At 35.2% G+C, this 15991-nt stretch overlaps 1 protein-coding gene across 1 annotated transcript in view; it reads right to left on the minus strand.

The window, feature by feature from the left end:
* The window catches only part of AsnRS-m (asparagine--tRNA ligase, mitochondrial), a 34100-nt gene that overhangs the window by 14608 nt on the left and 3501 nt on the right, over nucleotides 1-15991 (minus strand). The window contains exons 2-5 of the mRNA XM_076495795.1: nucleotides 14691-14800; nucleotides 14103-14229; nucleotides 11089-11229; nucleotides 10016-10096 (exon numbers count right to left, since the gene is read on the minus strand). Of these exons, the coding sequence (XP_076351910.1) occupies nucleotides 10016-10096; nucleotides 11089-11229; nucleotides 14103-14229; nucleotides 14691-14800 (459 nt within the window). The remainder of the gene's footprint in view (nucleotides 1-10015; nucleotides 10097-11088; nucleotides 11230-14102; nucleotides 14230-14690; nucleotides 14801-15991) is intronic.

The raw sequence follows: 15991 nt of genomic DNA on the forward strand, positions 1-15991 counted from the left end.
ATGAGGGTTGAAGATATATAGTAACATTTCAATAAAACATGAATGGTTTGATATTTAATATTTTGGCTTCTCAATATTTATATTTCTTACGAAATGAATGATCTGAAACCCTTACAAAGGAAGATAAAAATATATTAAAATATTTCCTTATGAAACATAAAACACAGATAATACAAAAAATTGAATTATAAAGTATATTTTAACATAAAAGCTATTAATATCAAGTGACGATGAAATAATTTAATTACTTTTTAATGGAACTGTATAAAGACTGTCATAAGTAGAATTTTACCTTCCCAAGTGCTTAAGATTAAGTCTTAATTAAAGTCATCTCTCACTAATCATAAATATTGGAACTAGACAAAGATTTCAATGGGGATATGAAATAAAACTTAGATTTAAGTACAAGATGAAGCACTCTCTGTTGGCTAGCTACCTGGATTAGCATTTCCATGACTGACTAAACTTCATTCTAGTGAAAAAAGAATTAATTTTCAGATTACCTTTATTAAAAAGTGGCAGAAGTCAACATTTTCTTCACTTTTTAACAAATTTCAGACAGATAAAAAAACTTCTACCTCTGCACATATAAGTGTGCACTGCACCACTGTATAGTGCAATCAGCAATCACCTACAGCCTTCCATCAATAAAAAGGCAACAACTATTAGTTCCTTTAAACGCATCTTGCTCATTCTTGACCAGGCAAAAGAAAAACAATGGAAGTGAGGAGGAAAGGTTGGTGGTTCTGCAAAGATGAAAGTGTTTATTTGAAATAAATTTTCAGATAAGAAAAATATTAACTTGAGAAATGTTACTCAAGTGTCCACAGAACCAGGAGATAAAATTTCACATGAGAAAAATGGTTGAGGGATCAGTAAAGTTACAGAAAGTAAGCTCCTTTGTGAACATACAGTAACAACAACAAGGGAAAAAATATGGAAAATGTCATTCACTTGTGAGAAGGAAGATCTAATCAGAGCATTATCCAGTGGAGACCACACCCATTTCAACTAGCCTCCATGTCTAAGGGTATCTACAGTGAGTGTGGTTAGGATAATACAGACAAGGATGGCTACAGTATATCAGAATGACTTACCAGCCTAAGCAGATACAGAGATGAATCATTCCAGACTTACATTCCAAGGAAAATATAAGTACTATTCAGCTGCTTTGAACACTAGAAATAGTCTGGTTCTTAATAAATGAGATGGTCTATATTTCACTACCAGGTAAATACCTCAACCTAACTTTTGATCAAGGAGTGAGTCAACTTGGTATCACATTGACCTGAAAGGAAAAAATATCCAAGCTCACTCTTTCAATTGCTTGGTTCTTTCTTTATTTTACTGAAAGAGGAAAAAATGTGCACAAAGAAGAACTAGGACTGAAAGAAAATGTTTGTCACTTGTATAACATCCCACACCAACAGGGGCTAGTATGGTGTGTGTGCAGGAACACATCTGGTGCTGTCCTTTGAAGTACAGCCTGGAAGGTAATAGACTCAAAGACGTATAAATATATACTGCTGAAGAAGCCCTGTGGAAGTTTCAACTCACCAGTAGGCACTAAATAGAGGCAAATGGGCTACACACTGTTTGTTATCACAAACTTGATGAATATTTCAGGAGAGAGAGAAGTATTCCTTAGGAGGTAATATTGGCCACATGATTGGTTCCATCATATCAATAATATAGTTATGTTGAATGAACAATGTGGTTTTGGAATCTACAAAATAAACAACAGACAATTAACAACTTACCTTCTCAGAGCCTTAGTGAATACTTGTAAATGTTAACCACAATGATAAAAGGTGTAGGACTCAGCTACATTCCTCCTTACAAGTTTTTGTTCATGGAAGATCAACAACTAGATGAAAGAGAGGCAAGTGTCATCACCCACAGGGTGAGAAATTAGCCAGAAAAATTTTATAATCCACAAGAAAACAAGTAAAAAGTGGAAGAGGAATCCCACAGTAATAATAGATAATGGAAAGTCAGATGAAAAAGAGTTAAGCTTTATCACTCAGAGGGTGATAAATTAGCCAGAAGAGTTTTATAATCTAAAAGAATATAAGTCAAAAGTGAAAGAGGAATCCCACAGCAATAATACATAATGCAAATCCTTCTAAAGAGAGCAGAATGAGCAAAATAAAGCTGAACTGCCCTAAGAGGACAAAGGAAGTGATTGAAGTCAGGACAATCATCAAAGAAGAAAGGGAAAGGAGGGTAACTGGAAAAACTTCCAATCACATTTCTTGGCAGTCCATATCTGGAGAAGTATGAGATGTCTTAGGAAAAAACAATCTGTTCCTGTGTAATACAGCAAGGGGGTCATCCATGGCAAGGGAGTCATCCTACAGCAAGGGAGTCATCCAAGGCAAGAGAAATATCTGTAACAAGTAAGAAGGAGAAAATAAAACATGATTAAAGAAAGAAAGACAGTACAGGGAACCAGAGATGAAGGGCATGTAGAAAACAATGGTTCCATTTTAGTCTGGAAGAGGAACCAGAAAAAGAAGATACTCGAAGATAAAGACTTTGAAAAGAAAAAGGATGATAAGAAGTGGAGAAAGAAAAGGAAAATGACTAAAGATAAGACAGGCCATTCATAAACATATATGAAGTAACTGTGCCAATCTTGACTGAAAATATCCACAACCAGAGTTATAATGTTGTGGTCTGGTGATCAGAAAAGTAAAAACTTTCTGGTGAGAGAAGGCACAAATACAAAATGAGAATAAATCCATCGAAACACCAGAGGATGGAAACAGCAATTCACGAGAAGGATCCATTTAAGCAAGACAGCAGATGTGCCACCAAGTTCAAAGTTCACATGATAAAACATACCAAAATCAAAATGTGGTGATTGTGAGAAAGAGAATTTCTAGAGTCATTAGGTAGAATTCCCAAGAAAAATGAATTCCCTGTTGCTTGATTTAAAAAATAACAATGTACTTGTATGAAAGGAAAGAGACAATTAGAAGAGAGCTCAAGATTTGGCAGACCAATTGAAGAAACAGAAAGAACATCACACACTTGTGCAATCAAAGTCACAAAGAATGAAGGTACAAGAAATATATACACAAACACAGAAAGATGAGGTAGGCTCAGCTGAAGCAAGAGAAATAGGAGGTTAGAAACAATGTATCTGATATTAGAACAGAACCAACTACTTGTTACACAGTGACAGTAACATCACTGACCATCAAAGTGCTTCCAGTCATGGATGATGACTCCACTTGTAGTATATCAAGAACTGGAGAGGAGTAAAAAAAACATGGATATGTGAATCCATAATCAAGCCAATCCACAGGTCTTGGTCTTTATTGTAATGATGTAAACTAAGCTCAGTTATCAAAACCCTAACAATGAATGATAAGTAATGTGGAATATATCTGCATGTCTCAAATCTCATCATTTGATTAAGAGAAAAAAAATCAAATTAAAGGGAGAAGTTAAAATAATTTGAATTACAAGTTCCAAATGCAATGTTCAAATTTTGTGTTTCTATTTATAAATGTTAAAAAATAAAGATAAGAAAGCACATAATTTTGAATGGTAACAAAATATTTAAATTAAAAATGTAAAAGAACCATTATTAGTAATAAAAAAAACACATCTGAAGCTAAGCAGTGCTGAGAAAAGAATGAGCTTGTGGTAATACACAATCAACTCGAGGATAAAACTGAGCATGGCAAACGTGAGTGCTAGGCTTATGCTGATTGCATCACAGACGGATGCAGTACAAGTGTACATGTGTTGGCGTGAGAGTTTTGTTCAAGACTTGGCACATATACACAAAAATATTTTCAGCAGTTTTTATTTCTGTGGGGAGATGAGTTTTATTTCTGAATTATATATTTGTGTTTCAAAAAAAATGAAAATTAAAATTTAACTGTTCAAATTACTTTTAGCAGCTCACAACTTCAGAAACTTTCAAATTTATTTCTCCGAACCAATAGGCTTATTGACATGAATCTGTTCAGAACTCAAGTACAATTATTAATGTTTCTGACACATCAAAAATAAATTAATCAAAAACAAAGTGGTAAGTCACACAACCAATCTGCAGTAAAAATGCATATTAACTTGAACATTATTTATATTATTATAAGACTCGTGTTATGATGATAGTGTTTGTGATGTAAGTATCTGCACTACTGTTTTGATATTAAGGAAAGAGAAATTGTTGGTTGGTTGGTTGACTGATTTAGTGTTTTATGGCATAAAGCAGTTAGGTTATCTGTGCCAAATGTCCAGTAAAAAGGTAAAAGTAAATTCAGTAAAATTCATAAAAGGAAATTAAGGTAAAACAAAACAAATTTAAAAAATAAATAAATAGCATAAAACCAACGTTTACATCTAGTCTACAGCATTAAGAGAAAAACTACAGTAATTCAAATTGTAAAGGACTTTCTGTTGCATGACTGTATTAATCATAATTTGCCAGGAAGTCTAACATGCAAGTACAAAAACCACCATCAGTCACCTGAAGTTGGCCTTTCCATGTCGAGGTTTCGAGTTACATAATATTACAGTCAGTTTCTAATTTCAAATTTAACTAGATGAACTGTGATCTTTAAAAGGGAGCCACATTAAAAAGGTGTAAAGTATATACTAAAAAACTTAAATGCATTAAAAAGATTAATGGCTTTTAAAAACCTAAAAACATTATCAAGGTGGACAGTGTCACCATCACCAATAACACTGTCTAACATTATGGACAAACCTTGGGACAGAACATGCTTAAAATGGTGCCATTGTTGTGAATCATAACCATGACAAGTAAAATGCGGCTTACTGTGATCTGAGTGTTACACAAACTACACACTGGTTCATCAGTTCCAGATAAAAGAAAACGATAAGTCAAAAAACTGTGACCAATGCGTAGTCTAGTTAGAACTTCCTCTTTCCAATCCTTATGGGAACAAGATGGCAAAAGTCCAATATAGGGTTTTATTTGAAAAAGCATGTTTTCGCGTTGCTCACTCCAAGTCGACTGCCAGCTGGCATGAAGCCAAGCCTTGAATAAAAGACCATAGTCCATGTATGGGACAGGCACAGCGGTGATAGTGCCAGAGCACATAGACTAAGCTGCAGTGTCAGCAAGTTCATTCCCGCAAATATCAACATGGCTTGGTATCCAGAAAAACTGTATAGAAGTAGATATTAAAGAAAAATAGGCCAGTCAGTTTTGAATATCGGCTAGAACAGGGTATGAACCAACGTGAAGCAATTCCAGGGCCAGTAGAGAACTGAGCAAGTTAGTATAAATCGTGCAGTTCGAGTACTGCTTAGCTTCTATGTGATCCAGGGCAAGAGAAATCACATACAGTTCAGCAGTGAACACAGAAGCTGTAGAGGGTATTCTGCACGCAACCACCAAACCACAACAAACCATGGCAGAGCCCACACAATCACCTGATTTCAAACCATCAGTATAAATAGGAATGGTAGGATGGTTTGAATGATGTTCAGCAAATATCAGACAGTATTTCCAATGAGGAGTGTCTAATTTTCTCAGATGACTTAAAGATAGGTTACATTTGGGGACTGTAAGAAGCCATGGTAGGATTGGCTGACCAGTGGATACAGCAATGTTATCCTTGGACAGACCAAATTCATCTAACTATGCCTGGATATGAAGGCTAAAAGAAGCAATGGCAGACTATCTGGTCTGTAAAAGCATGGCCCATCAAAGAAGGAAAACACAACCCCAGGTGAGATGCTTTGGTAAGGAACGAAGTTTCGAAGTATATTGTAAAGATAGTTGCAAACGGCGAAGGTGTAGAGAAGGTTCATGAGACTCTACATATAAGTTCTGAACTGGGGAAGTGCAGAAAACCCCAGTGTTGAGCCGAAATCCTTGATGATGAATAGGGTCCAGCATCTTTAAGGGCGATGGTCTGGCAGAGTTATAGACCAGTGATCTGTAGTCGAGTTTCGATCAAATAAGAGCACGATATATCTTTAGCACAGAACATTGATCCGCTCCCCAAGTGGTGGTAGAGAGGACAGAGAGGATGTTCAGTGCCCTTGTACATTTGACCCATAGCTGCTAGATGTGTGGTATAAAGGTTAGCTTAGGGTCAAAGATAAGCCCCATGAACTTAGTGTCAGAGACCACAGGCAGCACAACTTCACCGATATGGAGTTGAGGATCAGGGTGAATACCCCATTGACAGCAAAAGTGCATGCAAACAGTTTTAGAGAGAGAGAAGGTAAAGCAGTTTGCTGTGGTTCACTTCAGTAAACAATTGAGGGCATTCTGTAGCTGCCACTCAACATACCTCTAGTTCGACGACTGACATGAGATGTAAAAATCATCGACATAGAGCCTGTTCAGGTCTTCAGTGATGGCATTAATTTTTACACTGAAAAGTGTGACACTGAGAATACAGCCTTGAGGAACTCCAAGTTCTGGTAGAAAAAAACGGGAAAGTGTAGAAACCACACAAACTCGGAATCTTCTGTCCATTAAAAAATTTTTTTAATAAAAATGGGCAAATGGCCCCATAACACATATATATGGAGGTCTCGCAAAATGCCATACCTCCATGTTGTATCATAAACCTTCTCAATGTCAAAGAATATTGAAACAAGATTTTGTTGTTTGAGAAAGGCTTCTCTGATTGACATTTTAATTTGAATCAGGTCGTCCATGGTGGAGCACTGTTGTTTGAACCCACACTGGGTGGATGAGAGGAGGTTGTTTGATTCGAGGAACCAAACAAGACAAGCATCAACCATCCTCTCTGAGGTTTTACAGAGACAGCTCGTCAAAGCAACTGGGCTGTAGTTTGAAAGAATCTTGGGATCCTTCCCAGGCTAGGAGAAAGGCAGGACAATAGCCTGGTGCCAGGCATCCTGGCCATCAGAGAGCAAGATTGAGGGGGGGACAGAGTGATATTGCTCACTGACATTTCGAATCTTGTCCCAAATGACTTTGGAACTGGTGGTAGAGGATATGCTGGTTGTGAACTTAATCCAAGTTTCCTTCTGGCTTTGATGTCTTACCCATTGAGCATGTGCACGGGCCAGCTGGTAAGCTACACAATTCAAGAGTGTGGGATATCTACGGAAAATATTCCAGGCTTGTTTTTGAGTCTTCCATGCCATGTGGCAGGCAGGATTCCACCACAGCCAGTCTCTCTCAAGTTTATAGGAAAATGATCACTGCCTCGTGGATTATTGTCAACCCTCCATGAAAAATGGGAAAATAATGAAGGGGAACAAACTGAGAGATCAATAGCAGTAAAGAACTGACTAGGCACATGGGAATAAGTATAAGAACCAGTATTGAAGAGAGAAAGGTTGCGATCAGAGAGCATACGCTCTACAGAGAGATCCCTCCTATCAATAACAGCACTTCCACAGAGGGGGATGATGTCCATTAAAGTCCCCCAGGATAAAAAAGGGAAACGGCAACTGTTCAATGAGAGCATCAAGGTCTGATTGATCATATGTATCTCCAGGTAAAAGATAGAGAAAAAAAACAGTGATGATATGACCCAAGGAAACACGGATGGCTACGGCTTCCAATGGTGTGTCGAGTGGCAAAGACAGGGTGAGCACATGCTGATCAACCAACAATGTCACCCCTCCAAGCACTTGTCCATCACACAGCCAGTCATTTCTGTATAAAGAAAACCATCAAAAGGTGACTGTATCAGCAGGTTTCAGAAATGTTTCCTGTAAGGAGAGAGAAACAGGATGGCAGGAAGCAATCAGTGTTTTGATATCATCAGATTAGAACGTAAACCTCGACAGTTCCATTGTATCAGGGTGGCCATTTTTATTAACGTGTAGACAAATTGGGCAGAGAACCCTTCTGTTTACAACCATGTCATTTTTCCTTACTTTCTTTATTCGAGGGAGGTCTATTGACCTCCATGGATCCTGCCCTGGGTCAAATGGGCAGGTCTTTGCTTTTGGAAGGGGATTCCAGAGATTGAGGACATGAACAAATGATTGTTTTGGATCTTGGGGTGAGAGAGAAAGATGGATCTGAGGAAATGCCTGTACCCAAAATCAAAGGAAGGGAATCCTGGGATTTGTTGGAATGTATATAAGGGACAGAGATGGACATTGAAGTTGATTCATCAACCTTTTTAACGATGAAGTCTTTTTAAAGACTTTTCATTTGTTTGGAGAATGATTCTTTAGGAGACACAGAGAGATCTGTCTGCACTCCCACAGTAGCTGTGGAATAAGTGCAGCAGCAAACATCCGAGATAAGGTGGTGGACAGCAATTTTTGAGCCCCAGGATAGGTAATATTATGAATAGTTTTCAAATGCTGCACCTCTTTTTCTTATAACCATTTAGGACAAGAACGAAAGTAGGACAGGTGAGAGCCATTGCAATTGATGCAATGAGGGTCAGTTTCCACTCATAGGCACCATGGTCCTTGCCACTGAAATGAGCACACGTTAAGGAACCATGACATGACGTCTTCGAGTGACCGAACCGTTGACACTGGAAACATCGGAAAGGGTTTGGAATATATGGCCGCACTCTGCAATTAAGATAACCTGCCATGATGGTGGCAGGTGGACATGGTGATGTAAATGTGAGAATGAGGACATTGGTTGGGACCATAATTCCATCTTTGCTAGTGGAGAAACGTCTCACTGCAGAAACTCCTTGGGTGGAGAAACCAGCAAGACTCTCTGACTCTAGGATGTTCTTCAAACCCCTCTCAACAATAACTCCTCCTGATGAATTGAAAGTAGTATGAGGTGTAACCTCAACAGGTGCATCCCCAATTGACTTTGAATGCAAGAGGAGTTCACTGTGTTGAGATGTGGATGTTTCCACTAATATGTAACCAGATCGAAGCTTTTTTACTGTCTTTGGAGAGCCAACAAGTCCTTCTAATTCCTATGAAAAAGAGAGACATTTGCCATAAAGATTTGTCTGAAAGTGAACGCAATATAAGAAAATGAGGTATAACAGGTGGTACAGATGGTGAGGATTACTGCTCAGAATCTTCAAGTTGTGGTCGTTTACCTATAGACTGTTTTTTCACTATTTTATTAAAATTTTTAATTGGAGTATTCATAATAAAGAAAGGGACATTTTGGTGCCCACTGATCCTACCCACCATGAAGCCCTATAAGAGGACGCACTACAATGTCAAACAAGGACACTGCAGCAATGCCAGGGTTTCGTGAGCACTATACCCAAACACCAGCATCAGATATAATGTCCACAACACCTGTTGATAACATCCAACACTGGTACTTGGTTGACCCTAGCCCGAGTGGACCAGCCTGCTGACTCAAGGGAGGGCCACCACAAGGCCGCCCTTCTACAATTCAAGGCCAAAGTGGTGTGTTAGGGTTGGGCCCCTCAACCAACAGGATCCTCTCCTCCCCTTCATGGGTCACCATGCACGACAAACATGTGGGTGGATGTTTAGATCCCAGAGGAGGTAAACTGAAAGAACAGAACCTTCTCTGGGAGGTCCCCTCACCATGTACAAGAATCCATATTGAAAGGAAGAGAAATTGTGCTGAATCAATTGTACTTATCACTTGTGATGTAACTGTGAATAACTTAAAAATTTCAGTTTTTGGAAAACACAAATATATTAAAACCACGACTTTAGTTGCCTTACTAACTGAGATATAATATTAGAGATAATTCAACTTTTGATTGGTTTAGTTTGTTTTGAATTTTGCGTAAAGCTACATAAGAGCTATCTGCACTAGCCATCCCTAATTTAGCAGTGTAAGACCAGAGGGAAGGCAGCTAGTTATTACCATCCACTGCCAACTCTTTGGCTACTCTTCTACCAACAAATAGTGGGATTAACCATAACATTATTAAGTCTCCACAGCTGAAAGGGCAAGCATGTTTGATGCGACAGGGATTTGAACCCGCACATCTCAGATCACAAGTCGAGTTCCTTAACCATCTGGCGATGCCAGGCCATAACTTTTGAGACTGTAGTTTTATAATAATTTTTTAATATAAACTATACTAACTGAAATATATTTAAACCATCTTACCTGAATAGAAAACACTTCACCTGCCCCTTCACAATCATTTGATGTAATTGCTGGAGTATGAATCTGTACATAATTGTGGTTCTAAAAAAAAACCACAAACAAACATTTTAAAAAAAAATATTCCTCAAAGAAAAAGTAAAACTAAAACTAAACATATCATTAGAGAAAATCCTCTATATGAAATTCTGGGAGGGTGGGGAGCTAAGTTCATTTGAATTGACTTCAAACTGAAGTTTTTTCAGGAAGCAACATAAAAATAAAGTGAAACAGAGTTTGAATGAGAAAAGCACCCAACTTCTCAATCAAAGATTAACAAAGACAGAAATAGTGGTAAAAGTAAAGACAATTTTCACCATCAGTAATGCAACAAATTTTGTTATAAGTTCACAATGAAAGACACAACTCATTGTTACAACGAAATAACTGCAGGTATTATGTTTGTTAAAGGATCATGATAAAGAAGTTGCTATAATTAGTGAAGTTAATTTCCTTTCAATTCACTTTAAGTTTGATGAAATATTTGCATTTGAAATAATAAAGATGAATCACGTGTTTCATAAAATATCAAAATTAAACAGGTTTTAGCATACAACCATTACTAATAACCATAATAATTGTTGAATAATTTTGTGACATTCATTAAGAAAACAATTAATAATTACTATTACTATTTTTACAGTGATAAAATTAACTATTTTCTGCCTCTTACTTCGGTACTTATAATTTCCTAATACATACAAAAAGTTTTAAGATGTACTGTTCTTAGAAACTTTTATGAAAAATTACACAATTCCACTGTCAAATAGGTACTTACATACTAAACTAAACATCATATCAAAAAAACATTAACCAGGTTGAAAACCAATTCTTAACCAAATATACATTATAACCCTGACTCGTATGATAACTTCAATATAGGGACTGAAGAGACAAGACACTGGTGGTTTTATTCCCAGTCACGGTTTCAGAAATCAGATAGTCATAAAATATGAACACTTTAGTTATCATGAGATTTAAATGTTATGAGACAGTGTCCTTATTATAAACAGTTTTATAACTGGGTTTAAACTTACCTCAAAATATTGATGAATAGCTCTGGTGGCTGCATTTCTTGTCCTGAGTAAAGAAGAAAAAGTCCTTGTTCTTGGCCTTAAATGTAAATATTGTCTAACATACTCTACTGGATGTTTTGTTCTTGGGTTAAAGGGATAGTCCTAAAATAGATTAAATACAAATTTCAATTTTCTACTTTATATTTAAATTCAATAAAAGGATAGTTCAAATTTCAAAGGAAGTGCGAGAGATATGTCCCAAAAATTTTTTTAAGGATAAAATTCTTTTTTCTTTTATTAAATGTCCTCATGCATATCCAAGCTACAGAAACTTTCCACCCTACAAAGCACAGTTGTCCTAGTAAAATAGTTAAATTCAAAGATGTGTCTGTTCTGTAGAATTAAGTATAATCACCAATAATTAATATCACAATTATTTTTTTATAACCTTCATTAGATCAATTATTTTTACAAAGATGTACATTACTAAAAATAAATTTGACAAATTCTGATGGACAGTTCTATGGATTTTTCATGGCATAACTTGTTAAGTTAATAAGTATTTCCTTGACCAAAGCTATACAAAAGAAATAATCATTCCATCTTATTTTCTGCTCATTATGTCATGAAGGTTTTTGTTTCTACTACAGAAACTTTTGGAAGAAATTTCATTGGAGTGTCTTGTTCTCAAGAGAATTGATGTACATGTTTGTAACAATATCACAATTAATTTCTTTGTGGTGTATAAATTTCTTCAATAACTCATAAATACTGTACGAGTTCCTGTATGAAATACAAAAAGCCAAAAATCTTAATTTCATTGACTAATTAACCAACATACTGCAGCTGTGATTTGTATTAAATACATATCCAATCAATAAACTTTATCATCCTAAAAGCACCAACATTAAAAGATTAAAAACAACATCATACATAAGTTAGCTGGACACCTCTTTTACTGTTGGAAATAAAAATTATTTTTCAAAATATATAAAAGCTCACTAGATGGAGCACTTATATGATTCTCACATGCTTAAGTTAGAGAGATTCATATGTTGATAAACTCACTTAAAACATGGGAGATTCATGATTTTAAGAGAGGGTTCAACTAGACCTCTACTAGTACTGCTGATAAATTTATATTACTTTAGTTGTTTTTAGTTATAACTATACATTAATTGTAATTTTAGTAATAAAATTAATTAAAGACCCTACAAAGTCATCATGAGTAACTTAGGTTATAACCAAATATTCCAAAGCTTATGTCTTTATTTATACTAATGTGATTCATATGAATATTAAAACAAAGAAACATTTCATATCTTCTAACTAAAATTAGATAGTTGTAATTATGTTTAGAAAAATAAATTATGGTCTACATCTAAATTTATATTTTAGTGTCTGTGAACACTAGGTATGTGTTTTCTAAGTTGTCTCTCATACAGCCACAGCACTTGCATGTTTGACATAAAAAAGATTAAAACATCTTACTTGTGTATATTATAACTCCCAGACAATGTAAAACTGATTTTGTAACAAGTATACATTATAAGAAATACAGATGCCCCAAGGAACACAGACTATGATGAAAGCAAGTCTATAAAGTCCAGGGGACACATACACATCGTTAGAGTGTCTGGAAAAAGTGTTCAGGTCACACATACACATTGTTAGAGTGTTTGGAAAAAGTGTTCAGGGCACACATACACATTGTTAGAGTGTCTGGAAAAAGTGTTCAGGGCACACATACACATTGTTAGTGTGTCTGGGAACGTGTTCAGGGCACACATACACATTGTTAGTGTTTGGAAAAAAGTGTTCAGAGCACACATACACATTGTTAGAGTGTTTGGAAAAAGTCAAGGAACTGAATATTACCATGACAACTTTGTTCGTATTAATGTATTTATTTAAAAATAATAAGTTATTAGCCAAGGCCTTAACTGTGCTGATTTCTGAAAAAAAAACAAAAAACTTTTACTGTAAGTTGTAGACCAATTAAAATAACAACATTGACATCTAATATGTCTTTTTGATACTATATGGCTGGTGTGTTTTTTTTCATTCGTTCCTGGAAAAGAAAATGGTGGAATTTTGGATTGCTTATATAGCTGCACCTAATTATACAATGTTAAATAATATAGTTATTACTTTCTGAAAAATGGAATAGGTGGAAATCTTTTCCATGGATACCACCACAAGATTTACACCTACTTATATAAAATTAAAGAATACAGTTAAGATTGTTAATTTGTAGGACAGAAATTGATTGGTGTTGGTGGAGATCTTTTTCCAGATCTGTACTTGCTTGTATGACACTAAAGACCACATTTATGAATTTTTGGCTTAGAAACATAACACAGTATACAATGAAAATAAATATACACTTCACTTAATACTTAAGCAACCAGAGTGTTATCAGCAGGTGCTACCAGCCAGTTGTCTTATCTCTGGTCATTAGTAGTAGGTAGCCTTAATAACTTTGCAATAGCAAAGACAAGGTGAGTAAATTTAGTGACAATGGGGAAATTCAAAACCAAGACCCTTATGGAAAACATTCTCACCATTCATTCAATATGTAGCTTTGCACCTAACAAATGTAATAATAATATTTCAATTATTTGAATATTCAAAATAATTGAAACATTAATTTTGGTTAGTTGGTTATTGTTGTGACATTAACCAATTAACTGTCATTTCACATGTTTTTGTGTTCAATGAAAAGAATATTAGACCTTTAAACCTTTAATTTATTCATAAAGATAAAAGAACAAATATATGTTGAATAGTGAAATTAGAAAAGTATGCAAATTTAAATATTGTTATGAAGTTTTTGGAACAAATATTTTTAATATTTCTGTGGATGTTCCCATTTTATTTGAATCCTTAATACTTAAAGTAAAAAAAAAAAAAATCAAAATATCTAATAGACACTAAGATATTGCTAGCTAATAAATAAAAGAAGTTACCATATATCCAACATAACATGAAAGCTCTTAAATATATCACATATAATTTAGTCTACTTATTTTTACCTCAACTTTGCAAGATCCTAGAACCATCAATGTTTCTGCTTTCAGTTCAATTTCTTGGCCCTTACTGGTACTTCTTTCAAGAATTCCTTGAATTCTGACAGCTTCTCCATAGTTTATGCTAGTAGTGCTTAGAAAATTAAAATACTGAAAGCATTATTTTTTGAGAAAGGACTTAATATTTTTCATTAGGCTGTGAACCCACAGAAATTTATAAAATAAGCATTCTGAAAACATTTTAAAACTTGTCAAGCTTAAAAAAAGGTATTACACCATCATGTTTCTTTGTACGTGTAACAAGACAAATATTTTATCAAATTTCCTTTAAATCTGACTACATAAGACACAGCACTATAAGGCAGCCTAAAATGTATATATGCCACAGAACTATGATATTTTCCACCAAAGTTTAAATTTAAAATAACACCAAGAACAACAAACCTTTAATAAAAATTTTCATTTGTATATAGACGTTACTTTATCTTAAATCTTTTCCATATATATCTAAATATATACAATTCATTTAGTAAAACATTAACATTAGAAAAAACTGGAATTTATTAAATAAACTCTAGAAGAAGCAAAATATACCAAGATTTGTTCCCTGGACTGAAGATAACTTGAAGACGCTCCACGGATGATCCATCATCAATATCTAAAAACATTATCTCCTTGTGTTTTCGAACTGCACGAACCCAGCCCTAAAGTTTAAAAGTATAAATACAATATAAAGCATCATTATGTGCTACATATATTAATGCATATTTTGTGTATATAGAAATACACACACACAACATATATACAGCAAGAGAGAGAGGGAAGGCTTAAACAATCACAGTAATTTATATACTTCAAACTTGGCCCTTCATATGAGAAAAACCTCCCAAACCATTAAGGTAATGACTTGTTGACAATTTTTGCTCTTAGAAAAGCTAAGAGGATTTTATGTGTATATAGACATAGTGACTAAACGTCAAAAGGGGAAATTAGCCCTATACAGGGCTCACAGTTTACATCTTAAAATCTAAGAAAGTATATAGACTTATTAGAAAGGGTCCAAATAAGGGCTGTCAGGATGATTCTGAAAATGGCAGAGTTATCTTATAAAGACAAGTTGTCTTATCTTTTCTTCAGAAGAAAAGGAGTGAGGGGCAACTTTACTGTGTGTGTGTGTTTTCTTATAGCAAAGCCACATCGAGCTATCTGCTGAACCCACTGAGGGGAATCGAACCCCTAATTTTAGCTTTGTAAATCCGTAGACATACTGCTGTACTAGCTGGGGGGTGCAACTTTACTGAAATTTATAAAATTATATAAATTCAATAGGATAGAGGCCTCCGATTTATTTGAGCTGTATTGTGAATATAATAATACAAATGAACAAAATTTTAAGATTTGGAAACTTGGTTTTAGTTACAATAACAGTTTTATAACAAGAAGATTGATTTATGAAGTAAGTTTCTACCAAAACTAGTGAAGGCCAGCACACAGCATATATGAGGCAAAAGTTCGTCACTTATTGAGATATGCAGTTAGTGGTATTTGCTCATTGGTTAATTAATAAACTAGTAGAGTGCTATTCCAAACAAAGAACGTTAGGAAAAAAAATAGTGGCAGTAAGGATTTCCAGAAAATACGCTCTCCTCCTAGTCATCAATTCATCACAGATAAAAAGAACAATGGTTGGCAACAGTTTCTGTGAGACAGTTGTTACTGCCCCCTCAATCAGCATTTGCAGATAACCCTCAGTAGTTTAGTCATAACAAAGACAGGCCATCCTGCCATGTCTGGTCATGCACTATCTGACAATCATGAAATTTGACAATAGCCTTGCAGTGTAGTTTTAGTGAGAAGGGCTCAGTATAAAGCTGCCATGTCTAAAGCATATCACT

This window comes from Tachypleus tridentatus, chromosome 3, assembly GCF_004210375.1.
Source record: "Tachypleus tridentatus isolate NWPU-2018 chromosome 3, ASM421037v1, whole genome shotgun sequence".
Classification (NCBI taxonomy): domain Eukaryota; kingdom Metazoa; phylum Arthropoda; class Merostomata; order Xiphosura; family Limulidae; genus Tachypleus; species Tachypleus tridentatus.